Below are 17,197 nucleotides of genomic sequence, written 5' to 3' on the forward strand. Positions count from 1 at the left end.
GCCAGCCTTTCCCCTACACATTGCCACCTGCATGCCAGACTTCTTTCTCCCACATATCCCCAACTCCATGCCAGCCTTTCCCCATTCCATGCCAGCCTTTCATCTACACATCCCCACCTGAATGTCAATGTTCGTTCTCCCACACAACCCCTTCTAATCTTATTTGCCCTCTACCCTACCGCCTTCCCACGCTGCACTGAAGTCCTTTCAGTAGACAGATGCTAGAAGTCATATTTCACCTTGGCGGGCTTCCATGCAGTTCGTATCATGGTTTTAGTGGACCCCTGTCCATAGGTTTGGTTGTAGCTTAACAATGCAACGTTCTATCGAACAGCGCTACACCATTAAATTCTGCGTGGGACTTGGAAAATCAGATATGGAGACATTAGACCTGATCTAGAAGTGTTTGGGATCATTACCGCCAATCGAACGCTGCATCCTGACAATGCCCCAAGCCACACCAGCTTCTAAGTCAATGACTTCCTGGCCTAGAACGACATCGCAATGCTTCCCCAGCCCCCCTGGGAAGTAGGGTCCGACCTGATGCTCACAGGACCACACATCGGGTCGGATGAGGTGTCAAACACATCTGATTTAGGTTGATTTCTCGGCCCGATCCGTCGGAAATCGGGATTAAAAAATGCCTAATGCCGGGATACCCGGGATTCAGTTTGTCAATATAATAACCGACTTTAATCCTCCTCTGTCCCCCCTCCCCCCTAAAACCAGTGTCACCTACAGTACCCGGGCGGCAGTGGTCGGGAGGAACCTTTCATTCTGTGGAAGTGTACAAATCAAAAGCCCTCTTTATGGAAACTTTGAGGATACATTTGGACTGAACACTTTGAAAGTGTAAGTTATTTAGGTTCAGACTCCCTGCAATTGTTCTTAAGCACTGGCTGCAATGGTATTAATATAAATATGTGACAGCTGTTATGTAGCACTTGCTGCATTCACCTACACATTACACAGTATGGGCTTTATTCTAGTTCATTCTTAGAGGCAAATTCCTTCTTAGCTGGACAAAACCATGTGCACTGCAGGTGGGGCAGATGTAACATGTGCAGAGAGATTTAGCTTTGGGTGACTTATTTTGTTTCTGTGCAGGGTAAATACTGACTGCTTTATATTTACACTGCAATATAGATCTCACTTTGAAGAAAAACCCCACCCAAATCTAATTCTCTCTGCACATGTTAAATCTGCCCCACCTGTAGTGCACATGGTTTTGTCCAGCTAAGAAGGAATTTGCCTCTGAAGCTGTGTACACACGGGGGCGATAGGGGCTGAAATCGCTGAAAATATGGTCGCTGGCGACCATATTGCCAGTGAAGGAGTGTGCCCTGGCGATAAATCGCCGGGTGTGTGCTCCCATTTTCAGCCCCGTTCTAATCGCAAGCTCCTGCGACCAGCTGATTACCTCTGCGGCACCGCCGGCAGAGGTTCCCCATTCATCAGCAACCATCTCTGTTCACTGATGAAAGGGAGAAACTGAGCAATATATCTCCCCCATGTATACGGGGCTTAAGAGTGAACTAGAATAAGGCCCTACAGTATGTCCCAGGCAGGTCTGTGCTCTCGTCTCACATTACACATCATTATGTAAGTCTATGTGCTGCCTAAATATATAATACTAGTAAGCCCACTCGAAACAAATGCTTCGAAAGCTAGTCTGCTACCTTGTAATGGCCTCTAGCGGCAGATGGGGGGACAGCGGAAGGCACCAATGCAGTGGCAGCTTCCCCTTCCCGGTTAAAAAAACCCTGGATAAAAGACATTTTCAAGGCTCGCTACCCGGGTTTAACCCGCTAAAAACCCTGCTTGATTCCGAGTAAGAATCCTGGGTCACTAGACATGGGATTTTTAACTAGTCACCATTTCCACAGACAAATATCCTAGGCCTGTGCACGTTCACATGCAAAAACTCAGAATTTTTAGGTCAGTGGAAAAGTGTTACTATAATCGGCAATTACCAGGAATGTCCAAACTGTGGCCCTCTAGCTGCTGTGAAACTACACATCCCAGCATGCCTTGCATAGTTTTAGCATTACCTAATAGCAAAACTGTGTCAAGGCATGATGGGACTTTTAGTTTCACAACAGCTGGAGGGCCATAGTTTGGACATGCCTGGCCTAAGCAAATCACGGAGGCATTTTCAGTTGGTTTATATGGGAAGCAGTTAGTTATTTGTAGGGAATGTTATAGTGTGTTAATGAGTTAATCAAAGTGGAGATTTTTTTGCAATAATTAAAAAGCAAAAACTAAAATAGATTTAGGGGAATATTTCTTAAAATAATCTTTCTTGCAATCTCCAGACAACACCTGTTTTTAGGGAACACCTGCAAAAAGTAGGTATCCCCAGGGTTATTGAAAAGGGCACTGGCACAGATCTCAGATCCCGGGGATATACGATTAGCCCTGGATGCGCTCTGCCAGCAATTCTTGGCAGAAATATTTTTCAGGATTTCAGTATGCTCCGAAAGTCCATGGATGTCCCTTTACTTCACTGGGGATCACGAAAAAGCACAGTAGGGCCATAGTTGCCTACCCTCCTGCATTCAGCAGGAGACTCCTTGAAATAGCAGCAATCTCCCTCTCTCCCTTATTAGTCTAGCAATCTCCCTCATTTCAACTATCCCACATTACACAGTTACATTTTTTGGGGAAAAAAGGAATGAGAGATAGATACATTTACATTGAATCATCACCGCCATTTCCCAGCACATTACCAAGTATAGTATAGTAGTTCTTACAACTGCTTTGGGGCTCATCTACATTTGGATATAAGTCATTTTACAAGATTCCTCAGATGTAGCAGTACACACCCACACTTCTAGCTGCCACATTCACAATCTCTTTTCACAATCTCTCCATATATGGAACTAAACACGCCCTTTGGAAGGAGCATGACACGCCCCCTAAATGGGGTGCTGTGCAAAATTCTACCACCAACTATAATCGCCCTGAAACTAGTTTTCAAAAGTAGGCAAGTATGAGTAGGACCCCATGACCGGCAGCCATCCCCAGGGCACCAATTGCTAATCCCTGGGTGTAGGGTAGTATGAAATTATTTTTTTCTTTTTTTTTTTCACATTGATCACTTGTACAGGAAATTCAGTCTGGTTACTAGAACCAAATTAAAGGGTTTGGAGCAAAAACTGCTCTTAAAGCCCTTTACTACATTTAAGTTATACTAAAATAATGTGAAAAAGGGTATGAAAACACCCTTTTTCACATCACTTTAATAAAATATATATTTTTAAATATATTTGCCCGATAGTGTATTGTGTTATTTACAACCATTCACTATATAGCAAATGTGAACGTAAAGGTGCATGCACACACGGGGCGATTTTGCCCAGTGTGTATGCACAGCGATGAAGTGGAAAATCGCTGTCCAAGCGATTTTCCCCGGGGTGGACAGCTTTCCATAACAGGACGCCATGGAAAGCTCTAGCCAATTTGATGCCCTAGGCAAGATTTTTATTGGTGCCCCCTAGCAAATAATGCCACCACTAAGCTTAGTGTTTAGACGCCAAAAATAACAAGCTGGTTTATAGCAATAACCTCACAATATTGTTTTTTTTTTTTAAGCCAAAAGGTTGCACTTAGGTAACTGGGTGACTTTGCTAAGTGACAGAATACGACTGGACTGATACGGCACAATTAGCAGCACCCCTGGACTGATATAACACACTACACAGTACCCTTGCAGTAAAAGTAATAACTTTTTTTTTCTTTATAAAAAAAAAAGAGGGGAAGCACCTCTGGACTGCTACAGTACACTTAGCAGCACCCCTGGACTGATACAACACACTAAACGGTACCCTTGCAGTAAAAGAAAAAAATAGGGAAAGCACCCCTGGACTGATACAGCACACATCGGGCACCCCTGTAATTATACAGCGCACATGGCAGCACCCCTGGACTGATACAGCACACATGGGGCACCCCTAGAATTATATGGCACAGATGGCGGCACCCCTGGACTGATACAGCAAACATGGCAGCACCACTGGACTGATACAGCAAACATGGCAGCACCCCTGTGCTGCCCTGCGGGTAGTGTTAATTTCAGCACTGGCAATCGGCTGCCCTGGCCCCCACTGATCACCATTGGTTAGGAGGCTGCCGCCTTTAGGTATAGGCCAATGCCCTAGGCAATTGCCTGGTATGCCTATGCCTAGGGCCGGCTCTGCATCCACCCCATCAGTCATCTGTTGCAAATACCAGCAGATTAGTGGCAGCGGCAGTCGATTATATGGGAGAGCGCATGAGTGCTCACCGGTCATCACCAGGCCATGCACACTGGCCGTTTTTTTCAGCTGAAAGCAGCTTAAACGGTTAAAGTGAGCTGCTTTCAGCTCAAAATCGCCCAGTGTGCATGGGACTTAATACTAGTATTCTATATGTTAGTCAACAGATCCCTCTAGTGGACAATCTGTATTCCTGCACATACTATATTTCTTTATCTTGCCTGGAAATATTTAGAAACTGAAACTGTATAAGATATGTCACATTTGCCTGGTGTTTTTGTAGTGCAATGGGGCCATGGGGATGGGTATGGGTCATACAAGAGGAAGGTCGACATGCAACCACTGAAAGTCGACAGGCATCAAGGGCGACACCTGGGGTTAGGTCCATACTTGCCTACTTTTGAAAACTAGTTTCAGGAAGATTATAGTTGGTAAGAGAATTTTGCACAGCGCCCCATTGAGGGGGCTTGTCATGCTTCACCTAATGGGCGTGTCTAGTTCCATATATGGAGGTGTTATGAAAAGAGATTGTGCATGTTGCACCTAGAAGCGTGGGTGTGTACTGCTACATCTGAGAGGAATCTTTTTTTAAATGACTTATATCCAAATGTAGATGAGCCCCAAAGCAGTTAGTAGGAGCTGATTGGCTGGCTGTTTATCACTCTCCATTTTATCACTTTTGAAGCTTAGAGAATCTAGCCCAATAAGAGCTACTATACTTGGTATAGTGCTGGGAAATGGTGCTGATGATTCACTGTAACTATATCTCTCATTCTGTTTTTTCACAAAAATGTAAGAGTGTAATGTGGGCTAGGTGAAATGAGGGAGATTGCTAGACTAATGAGGGAAAAAGGGAGATTACTCTTATTTCAGGGAGTCTCCTGCAGAATGCAGGAGGGTAGGCAGCTATGAACTCAGATGCAGAATTCTGGGAGGCAATGGAGTCATTTGCCGCCGGGCTTCTGCTTCCAAGAAGGGCACCTCTCCTCCCTGGAAGTTTAAACCAGTCATTTAAAAGCAAAACGATATTGCTTCTGTGGCTGAGTTCTGAAATATATAGGTGTTCTCTATCTATATTTCTGAACAGAAATATATATTTTATATAAGGTTATATAGGTGTGTGTGTGTCACCAATATATATCTTCCCTCCGGGCAACTGGAACGAACTTACGCCACTGTATGTACTGTTACCTTAGAACAAGCACAGTGGTAAATATTTACTGAACCAGTACTGTACATCCAAAGTCCAGTTCAACTTACAACTCATAACAATTTTTAATTGGAAATATGGATTTCCTGAAGAAATCCATATGGGTACCTGTGAAAACCAGCTCCCTGCTCCAGCTCCCCCTGCTCGGCTCTCTGTTATCCTCGCCATTGTCCGCCGCCTCTGTGTCCCCCGCACCTGCCCTCCTTGCAGTATCCCGTGCCTGCCACCTCACAGCGTCCGCCACCCCTGCCCACCTTGCAGTGTTCCCTGCCCAGCTGCACATAAGATTTAGCAAATCTTATGTGCAGCCGGTCCAACCTCCCGACTCCAATCCGATGTGCACGGGACCACATATCGGGTCGGACGTGGTGTCTAGACATGCGATTTGACCCAATTTCACTGCCACTTTCTGGTAAGACTCCTGTCTCTTCCTCCTTGCAGCTACTCTCTGGTCCTTTGCAATTTTTGTGGGCTCAGATTGAAACATACTGTACAGTAAATGTGGTAGAAGAAGATGGTACCACTGGGCATGTGCAACAGCCCTGCTCTGCCCCTGTGGTGGCAGCTCTATTGATCAAATTATATACCAGCTATTTTCATAATCTAAAGTCACTGGACAAGAGGAGGGGGGTTTCCGGGCAACCAGTACAACCCCCCACCCCCCTCCCCCCCACATTTGCCTATGATGCTGAACATATCAACATATGTCCTTGGTGGCTGAGCAGCACTTGCCTGGCGGCAGCAGCAGCACCTCCAGCAGTGTCTTCTGGGTCCTGGTAATCATGTAATAAACGGGACCATTGGTTGCCCATGTGTAAAAGAACTCCTATCTTAGTAAATTTCCCCTATTGAATAATGTCAGCATTCTAGTGTTGACATAGTTGTGTCGAGATTATGTATGTGAATGTGTTGAATGTCAATAATGTGATGAGATACACAGTTGACAACCTCCTTCCTCCCATTCTGTATCCTTGTGTCGTGCTTATTTTTACCAACAATTTAAAATCTTCACAATTTCCAGGATTCAGTGAATTTAGGCGCTCCAAACCTCCATACCGGCTACAGTACATGGTTATGTTTTATTCTATTCATATTTTCAATTATGGGCTGTTCCTGCAATTAGGGATAATGTCTAAACTCTTCATTTTGTTGATTTTGGTCTGGAAATGTAACTGCATTCTACTTCATATAGTCCTGTAGAATAAATATTAGCTCTCATGTTAGTGTAACCAGGGTTTAAGGTTTTAATGAATTAATGATTCACTAGATTTGACTGGCCCACTAGTATAAGTGTCAAGGGCAAAACACAGAACATTGTATTGGATGTCCATTGAGAAAAGAACATCTTTTCACTTAAAAAGTAGCCGTAAGTAATCCTTTATATTTAAGTTTCTAATTTGTTATTTGTTTTATCATATAATTATGTTAGTGTATTCCTATGCAAGACTTGTTTATGCATATCAGATAGAAGATACAAATCAGAAAAATGATAGGGATTGGTACTAAATCCCGGCGGTTGGAATCCCGGCATTCAAAATCCCGACGCCGGAATCCAGACCGCCAAAATCCTGACGGGGGGGGGGGGGGGGTTGCAGTGGCTCGCCCCCCCTTGCTCGCCATGCAGGGGGCCCGGTGCCTTGCTACTTTCGGCACACTAATTTATTCTCCCTCTATGGGTGTCGTGGAGAAAGTGTTGGGATTCCGGCGTCGGGATTTTGAACACTGGGATTCCGACCGCCGGAATTCTAACTGCATCCCAAATGACAATGTGCACAAAGATTGAAAAATAACAAAAGCATGACCTTTGTACTCCTCTGGTGCCTCGCGCATCCTGGACCCCTGTCATTAGCCATAAACGTGGACCCGCTTATCCACATTCCACTCGATTACCTTCAGTCTAATGAGAGACTACCTGAAAATGATTGTGGTCTTATTGCCTATCCTGTAATTGTTTAGGATCTGCTCTCCTTTGTAAGCGTTCCGTGCTACCCAAACTTCACTAAAGTGTTTATGGGGTTCTTTATTGACACACTTATTAATTATTGCCATAACATGATTGTATGATTGATGTTTTGTTCCCGAGTTGCTGGCTGCGGCCACTCTACCCCAGTTGGGTTGCTCCGCATACTGCCCCAGGAGCATGGGTTACCTCCTGTTTCCTATTCTTAAACAGTGGACTTTTGTTCTCATTGTTGTTTTTTTCTCGTGATTAGTAAATGTAATTTTGTTTCCTTTTTACGCTTCTCTCTTTTTTTAACCTCACTCTTTACATTTTCCCGTCCCCTCTCGGTCATCGAACTCTTTTGTCTCTCGCTCCTCTTTATCCGTTGTCCCACCAGCTGCATTTTTTCTTTTGCCCTTTTAACCACTCATGGCCACTACACAGCCTGGAGCAATTGCCTTTGGATACAGTCACTGGGTCATCAAGCATTAGGTCGACATGACTGACGGTTGACATGCATGAAGGTCGACATGGGTTAGATCAACAGGTCATTAGGTCAACACAAGCATTAGGTCGACACATGGGAAGGTTAACAGTCAAAAGGTCGTCATAGGGTTTTTCACCTTTTTTTTTTGAGCCGGCAGGTGGTATTTCCTGCCATACCACCCACTAGGGCTGTGATTTTCAACCTTTTTACCTTGGGGCACACTAAATAAGATTTTAAAATTGCCAAGGCACACCATGAGATCCCCACAGGGCAAAACACATTGCCCCCCACAGGAAAAAATCAAACCTATTGCCCCCCATATAAAATACAATCACACTGGTCCCCACAGGTAACACAAATAAAATACATTGGCTCTTTAAATTAAAAGAAGAGACAGTTGCACTGGTGTTGGCTGTAAACTAGTTTGGGCATCTCTAGATCTGGAGGCACACTTGAGAGCAGCTCAAGGCACACTAGTGTGCCACGGCACAGTGGTTGAAAAACACTGCACTAGGGCATGGTGGAAGAATTAAATAGTGTGCCGAGCGTAGCAAGGCACTGTGCCCGAAACATGGTGAGCATAGCGAGCCATGCGAGGTGATGCGGTTCCACTTTTTTAGTGTCCATGTAGACTGTGTTGACATTCGGGATAAAAAAAGTGAAAAACCCCATGTCGACCTTTTGACTGTCGAACTTCCCCATGTTGACCTAATGCTTGTGTCGACCTAACGTCCTGTTGATATAACCCATGTCGACCGTCAGTCATGTCAACCTTCATGCATGTCAACCTTCAGTCATGTTGACCTTCATTCAAGTCGACCTTCAGTGGACGACCTGATGCTCGGTGACTTAATGTCTGTCTATCCAATGATCCCATTCCATAGCTTAGGGCTATTTCACACGCTCCGGCTCCTGCCGGGCGGCGAAACCCCGCACGGCCAGGAAGCCGCGCCGCATACAGCAGTTTACAATGGAGGGGATGGCCACAGCCCGGCAGCTGTCCCTTCCAGTGGTGGGATCCGGCTGCAACCGGGCGGCCGGGCCGTGGCCGTCCCGTGTGAATGGACACAATTGCTTCCTCTTGATTTTGCTTGAGGGTTGCTTGATTTTGGGAGGTGACTTGAATTGGTCTCTTGACCCAAAGATAGATTGCTCTTCAAAGTCCAATAGCAATGCAATGAGAAAACATCCGAAGATCTGGAGGCTACACAACCCCACCGAAAAGGACTATACTTTTTTTCCTACCCCTCATGCCAAATATTCCCATACTGATTACTTATTTACTGATTATTGAACTTTTAGTTCATAGATATTTACAATTTTTTCCAGATAGTCATATGCATTAGAGGAGTGAGTAATGAGACTACAGGGCTGAAGGAGGGGGGATTTTTGTATTTTTCCCAACACGGCCACATAGTGGGGTGCGTGAAACAAGGACATTTGGTGAGCCATGGGAGAACATTGGATGGGGCAGGAGTCCCAGCATTCACAATAAGGACCCATTGTTTTGCATTTTTGACAATTCTAGGTAGATGGAAAGAGTGATAATATGTAAGTTGAAGTCCACCCCTAGCTCAACTACGAATCAGTGTAGTTCGGGATATCCGAGATCTAGACGGTCCCCACACAAATTTACCCCGTACACGTCTAAAGAAGGAAGTCGGGATAAAAATTGGTAAGGCTTGCAGCGGCAAAACTCCTATTCAAATGAATGGCCAGTTGCTGATTGATATGAATGGGAATTTTTGGTAGCGGTGGGCAGGAGATTTCGAAACTCTTATTCAAATAAATGGGTGGCCACTGATTGGCTGAGAGAGCTCTCAGCAGCAGCCCATTCATTTGAATAGGAGTTTAAAAATCTCCTGCCCGCAGCCAGCCTCTCTTTGTCTGCCAGCAGCAGGGTGCACCGGAGGCATGGTGGGGAGGGGGGTGGGAGCACCTGAACAAACCTGATCATGGCCACACAGAAAGATTGAGTAAACCCTCTGATCATTTACTCAATCGTTCTGTGTGTGGCCATGATCAAGGGTGTTCTGAAATTCAAGGGAAATTGGATAGATATCGGATTGCCTCCCAGTAGCCCCCTCCTCAGTTGAAAGATTGAGGGGAGACCACAATAGACTCCCATCTTCTATTTAGATTTAAATTTCACATGCCGCAGGGTCTTCCATGCTGAAACCCCTCCAATCATTTTTTTTTTTAATTGGATGCCACAGGTATCGGGAGCATGTAATTCAAAACTGTGCGGGCGGTAATATAAAAAGTAACTGTAGCATTTTCTTAAAACAATTCTGCATTTTCTTATTTCTAGATGAGAAGTTTTCCGTTCCATGTTGGTATTCTCCTGGTGATACAATGTCTTTCAGGGAATTCTGAACCAACAACCAAATCTAATGAATGCATAGCAGGAGTTCCAGGGATCCCAGGTACCCCAGGTTTGAATGGACAACATGGACAACCAGGAAGAGATGGTAACAATGGAGAACCAGGACAAAAAGGAGACTCTGGTATGTAGCACTGAAAATACCGTTCCAGAGAGAAGCTTTTAATAGTGCCCTGACACTGAACCCCCATTTTGTAGGTTACATCAAGTGATTCAGAGAGGTGGGGTGGGGCACTCTAGGTGACTAATGTTGCACATACACACTGAACAATATCATTTACAATATTGTTCAGTGACATCACCAGGTCCCCTCGTTAATGGTATGTGAAATTAAGCTGCATGCTCAGATAAGGGGGTGTCTTTAACAACCCGCAAATGCATGCATTGTTGTTCCTTGGGTACTTGTTTCCTAGAAGGGCACCCACGATTTTGATCTTAGGCATCGCAAGGAAAATAATCGCGTCGGTAGCATCGCATGCTGACAAAAATCGCATGCGATGCGACCGACGAGATTACCGCGATTTTACATAGGGAACAATGTTAAATGGCCCACAGACCCCAAATACCCACCCTGAAGTGTGAAATGCCCCCCCCCCCCCAATTGTTAACGCCACCCCACGATCAACGTCAACCTGAAGCGTGCCCACGAGGGGCGGCGGTACGCGTCCTCCAACCTTTTCATACCCCCACTATCCACGTCGGCATGGAGTTGAGAATAGAAAGTGTGGCGAGCGCAGCGAGTCACCGAGCCCGAAGCGTGGCGAGCGCAGCGAGCCCCGCGAGGTGACACGGATTACTTAACATGTATTCCGCGTCTGCTCGCCACGCTTCGGGTTGACGTTGATCGTGGGGTGGCGTTAACAATTGGGGGGGGGGGGCATTTAACATTGTTCCCTATGTGAAATCGGGTCAATTGGAACATTTAACATTGTTCCCTATGTGAAATCGGGTCAATTGGGACATTTAACATTGTTCCCTATGTAAAATCGCGGTAATCGCGTCGGTCGCATCGCATGTCATTATAATGGCATGCGATGTACATGCGATGCCCGCGATGGGCGCCCTTCTAGGAAACAAGTACCGTTCCTTGTTCGTTGGCCCTTATTCAGGTTTACTCGTAAAGGCAAATTCCTTCTCAAATGGAAAAAACCATGTGCACTGTGCGGGGGGGGAGGGGGGGGGTGTAACATGTGCAGAGAGATTTAGATTTGGGTGAGTTATTTTGTATCTGTGGGAAAATACTGACTGCTTTATTTTTACACCGCAATAAGGATCTCACTTTGAAGTAAAACCCCACCCAAATCTAATTCTCTCTTCACAAGTTACATCTGCCCCCTCTGCAGTGCACATGGTTTTGTCCATCTGAGAAGGCATTTGCCTTTGCGAGTGAACCAGAATAAGGGCCATAGTGTTAACCAGTGGTTCCCAAACTGTAAAGGTACTTACAGGGGTGCAATATTTTAAACAATATCGCTAGGAAGCGCCAAAATTGGAGATATCATTTTAAAAAATCACAAAGTGTGAACACACCTTTTATTTCATTTGACACAAGACACAGGATTTTTTTTTTTGGGGGGGGGGGGGGGGGGTGTCCTTCTGTGATTGTGTGTGCATGCGTATCTATGTATACATATAAAGAATGGATAAATGTATATATACTGTATATATATATATATATATATATATAAATATATATACACCGATCACATTTAACTTTTTTATTTAGCACCTTCTAGAAGATAATTAATAGATTATGATTGGTTGCTATTAAGCCCCGTCTCCATGGAATAATGCTGGTAGGAGGCGGAGTCAATCTGATGTGATTATATAAAAAGTCAGTTTATTGGCTTTGTCTGCTTCCCAGACATGCAAATTGTAGCATTATGCGGTGGCAGGTGGGACATAAAGGGTTAAAGCTCCAGTTGCGGGTCCATCATAGGGGTTTCTGGATGCTCAGATCCCCACCCCCCTCTTGTCTGCACCAGAGAGATACTTGCTTCAATGTGTTTCTACCTATTCATGTGTTCCAGGTCAACCAGGAGAAAAAGGTCCACAGGGCCCCCCTGGGAAAGCAGGTCCTCCAGGAAAAGATGGGTTTAATGGTATTCCTGGTCCTCAAGGATTACCTGGTAACCCTGGACCACCAGGGAAAAAAGAATCCTACGCATTTCATGTTGGACTGAAGTCTTCTTCTCCACCTGCTACTGGGCCAATTAAGTTTGAAAAAGTATTTTACAATGAAAAAAGTCTGTATAGTACAGAAAGTGGTAAATTCACTGCTCCATTAGAGGGACTTTATTTCCTAACCTACCATATTACAGTATACAGTAAAAATGTACATATTTCCCTAAGACACAATGGTAAGATTGTACAGTACATGTATCATGTCTACGGTTCCGGCACTCAGCAAGCTTCTGGGGCCTCTATTCTAGCACTGAATAAAGGGGATGAGGTTTGGCTGGAGGTGGTCGATGGGAACAATGGTCTTTATGCAGACATCAATGATGACTCTACTTTCTCAGGCTTTCTAATTTCATGATGTAAAACATTTCTTTGAGAATTCCATTCAATTATTTACAGAAACATAGACAACACTTTGTAATCGATGTCCAGCCTGTATGAATAGAGATAAGTAAAGGCCAATGTTTCTACTAGAATAAAACTTACTTTAAATAAATATTTATCTGTGCTGTTAGATATGTGAGCTGTTCTATAAGTTAACTTTGGAAATATATGGGTAATCAGAGCGCTAGAAGTAATAAGGAAAAGCAGAGCTATAAAATAGTAAAGAAATACAGAATAAGGATGGAGTAAGGTATATAAATATATAAAAAAAATGGAAAAAAGAATAAGTTAAACAACCAAAATAGACAAAATAAAAGAAATATCTAAAAAAAAAAAAAAAAAAAGAATAAAATGAAAATTGAACTCAACGTTACAGCTTTCTTGTTTTTTTTTTTTTTTTAGGGAGTCCGTGTAGGTCTGTGTTGGGTGTTTTCTACTCTGACCTTACCGCTGTGGTGGCAGATGGTGACTGCAGAGGGCGGCTCTGTGATCAGTCGGCCGCTGTTCTGCTTCTCTGTGATAAGTCACCCATATGATCACAGATCCCCCCCATCTGCCACCCCAAAGATAGGGACAGAGTAGAAATAACCAGACAAGAATTGTTTTCAACTTGCCCTCCAAATGAATGAAATAACAGAAGTATGTGGACACTTTTCTCCATACTATCCCCCCTGATAGCATGGTAAACAGCCTGGGACAGGTAGCCAAGGGCTAGGTGGGTCCTAGGGGGCCTCCTACTATCTTAAAAATGATATTTTTTAAATGTAATAATTCTAGACCTGGCTTGATGGGGTGGGGGCAGTAGGCAGCGCTAGTGTGTGGGTGGAGAGGGAGCTAAAGGAACCAATAGCATCTGGGGTGGAATTTACTTTGTTTGCCACCCACCTGCAGAGGGTGGATCATGGAAATGCTTCCATATTGCCTAACAGGCACCTGAGCAGTGTGAAGAGGTAGAGGTGTGTCACTGGTACCCATGCTGGTCACTGACCAGCGGCAGACCAGTGGCAGGAGACCCTCACCATAGACGACCCAACTGACACGTCACAGACCTTGAGAAGGAACAATGAACAGTCCATGACTATAGGAGCAGGTGAGCATAACAAAGTGTGGAGAAGCTCAGAGTGAAACATTCTTCAAATGAAGAGAAGTATTAGAACACAAGGACATGTGCTGAACCTGGAGGGAGGCCAAGGAGAAATCTGAGGAAAAATGACTTCACAGATACCCCTTTCACATCGCAAATGCCAGGTTGCACCCAAGATTTGGACACGGTTCCGTCCCGGGAGCGACCCAGCATTTGCAATGCAAGGTCTCCCCAATAAGATCTCTGACATCATTGGGGAGTGGGACTGCAAAGCATCATCAGGAGGGCAGGGAAGGAGGCAGAACTTGGAGATAACACTGCATCCTCCCTATAGCGTGGCCGGAACCCGGGTCCCTCAACTTGGATACCCGTTCACACTGCACAACAATCCACGTACGACTCGGGATTAACCCTTCTTTTAACCGGGGTTGGAATGCCGAGTTGCTGAACCTGGATATTTTCAAAAGGCCCTTTCACACTGCACATCAACTCGGGTCAACCTGGCAATAACCCAGGTCGGACCTGGGTTATTTGTGTGATGCGAATGGGGTAAGAAAGGGTTGTGGACAAGTACAATAGCCTCCCATTAGATGTGGCAGAGGCAAGACAATTTAAACATGCTTTGAATAGCCATATGAATATCCTTAAACTGGGAACACACTTGGACAGATGCATAAACTAATGTTATGGGGGGGAAAGGGGTATCAGAGTATGTTATGTGCGCTGATACCGCTTCTTCCCCATGTATGATGCGGCCGGCGTGCTATGCGCCCATCCATATAGGCGTAAGTAAAGGTGTTCTGGTAGCTCTAGGGTCCTTAATCCGATTGGTAATGCAGCAAAGAGAGTTTGATGGATAAAAACACTAAAGTCCACCTGGCCAGTATTACAGCTGGCTTTCTGATGGATGATGTAGTCCAGTGGTAGGTAAGTCCAGCGGTGTAGCTAGGTGCCATGGTGCCCGGAGCAGGGGCATATTTCGTGCCCCCCACACCCCCCCTCGGGCTCCACAAATCCAACAAAAAAACAAGCTTACTATGTTTATTTTAAGAACATTCTTTAGCTGTAAAAGAAAAAAAATCAATCCAACTTGAATAACGGAATAAGGCACGGGCGGCAGCCAGCAAGACACCTTCTCCTCCTCCAGGCTACAGCCAGCGCTTGGGAAGGCTGATGACACTGCTGTAGCCAGGGAGGAGGGAGGGGGTCAGAGACAGGTGACTCTCTGGCTGCCGCAGTGCCGCTGGGAGGAGTGTGACAGTGTACATTGTTGTCACTAGTGCTGCTACGCTGCCTGCGCTGCCCGGAAGCCGGACCGAGCAGCAGCAGCAGCAGCAATTCAGAGGCAGCCGCAGGAGGAGGACATGATATAGGACTCGGCGTGACTGTCAGCCCGCCGCCCAGCCTCACCGCCCGTGACGCTTGGCGGCAGGGACCGGGCGAGTAGGCTGGGCAGGAGGCACGCCACACTAGTTGCAGGGATCATTTGCAGAGGGGGGGCGGGCCGGCGGCGCCAGCCAACCAATCGGCGCCCGGAGCAGGAGCTCCGGTGGCTCCACCCTCCCTACGCCTCTGGGTGATTCTGTACCAGCCAAAGGGATCTCTTTAAATGGAAAAAAAAGGTATGTCCATGTACTACCTTACAGTAGTGTCCAACACTGCTAATAGCGTCAAAGTGGCTCGTAACACTCTCAAAGAAAGTAGGTGAATGTGGCCCATGTTTGTAATAGGCCATGCAAGGTAATCCTTGCTGGTACAAATAAGCAGCAATCTGTACCTGTGGTCAATATATCTGCGTGTGGAGACGTTTTATAATGGCTCAATAGCAGCTTAATACCGGCGCAGTAGCAGTTGGTCAGTGCTTGTAATCGGCCATATAGAGCAATCCCCTCCGGTACAGTTACAGGGATATCCGTATAATTACTAGTAGGGGTGCTCCCAGTGGCTGTGTACCAATGCGGTAGCAGCTCAATAGCGGTACACTAGCAAATGGTCCAGACAGTGAGCCGTTGTCACAGGATTTGGTGGCAATGAGCAGGGTCCTGGGAACAAATAAGCCTGTTTACTTCACACATATCACAACCGGGTGGCTTTCTCAAAAGGCTGAATACTTTTATGGGCTTCCTACATTGCTACCCAGTTCACAATTCAATCCATAGATTTTTCCAAACTCAATGGATGTCTGTGGGAGACATTGTGGACAGGAGGGTACCTTGCCCAAACTCTTTAGCTTTATAGACACTAGCCGATGCCTTCCTGCCACCGATAAGGGCAGGATCGGGGACCCGGCACTGTGGCAGGCATTGGCAATTGCATACACACTTACCGATGCCGGCTCCACGGTGAGCCCTTTCTGAGTCATATTGTGAACAATATCGCCTACTGTTTATGGGACTTTCTAGTTGTGACTTGAATTGGCAACACTCTAGAGCTATCCAGTCCCTGGGTCGCCACTGTCTAGGTCACAGGTTGGGGAACCGGGGTAAATTACCCCAAATGGGGGGTATCTCTGGGGGAAATGGACGGTCGCGCCGTGTCTCGGTAGCGTCCCTGCACAGCTTCCCTCCTTACACTCTCCTGGCAGCCACTCATTACATATGCATAATGCATATGTAATGAGCGGCTGCTCGGTGGGACGGCAAGACGTCACTCTGCTCAGCACCCAGCCCTAGACATCTGGATTCTCAGCCTCGATGCACTGCGGCTGTACTTATTGCGTGGTGCATCCATATCCACCCTGCCTCTGACACTCTGCTGCGGGGGTAAGGGCATCTGCTGGAGTCGCTGGATGGTGACAGGCACCACCTCTGGTGGGGTGCCGGACAGGGTCCCGACAGTCAGGATTCCGACGGTCATTTACCCGTCGTCGGGATCCCGACTGTTAAAACACCGACAGACGGGTTCCCGACGGCCACCGGCTATTCTCCCTCGTGGGGGGTCCACGACCCCCATAGAGGGAGAATAGAATAGGTGGCGTTTGTAGCGAGCCACCATGCCAGCAGCGTGGCGAGCGCAGTGGGCCAATTGACTGTAGGCATCCCGACTGTTGGAACCCTGTACCACACCCCTCTGGTGTCAGTGCAACATCTCTTCTGGGGTGAGTAAGGGAGTGCAGGCTCCATACCTATTTTTCCCCTCCTCCCCTGGCTACTGACCCAGCTGCTTCCATTCTGGGTATTGGAGACCCATAGATCACTCTCTCCCACCCTAATTATCCAGCCTGTATTCCCCTTTCAGAAAAAGTGTTAATTTTAATGTACTACATTTGAT

General features: G+C 46.0%; 1 protein-coding gene across 1 annotated transcript; it reads left to right on the top strand.

Annotated features, from left to right (window-relative positions):
• Positions 1 to 6,740: 6,740 nt before the first annotated feature.
• LOC146057997 (complement C1q and tumor necrosis factor-related protein 9A-like) lies at positions 6,741 to 12,957 on the top strand. The gene is made up of 3 exons (XM_083169910.1): positions 6,741 to 6,832; positions 10,207 to 10,402; positions 12,309 to 12,957. Exons 2-3 carry the CDS (start codon positions 10,207 to 10,209, stop codon positions 12,815 to 12,817), a joined length of 705 nt encoding a protein of 234 aa, XP_083026036.1. The 5' UTR covers positions 6,741 to 6,832; the 3' UTR covers positions 12,818 to 12,957.
• The last annotated feature ends 4,240 nt before the right edge of the window (positions 12,958 to 17,197 follow it).

Source organism: Crinia signifera, chromosome 2 (genome assembly GCF_055691185.1).
Source record: "Crinia signifera chromosome 2, ASM5569118v1, whole genome shotgun sequence".
NCBI lineage: Eukaryota > Metazoa > Chordata > Amphibia > Anura > Myobatrachidae > Crinia > Crinia signifera.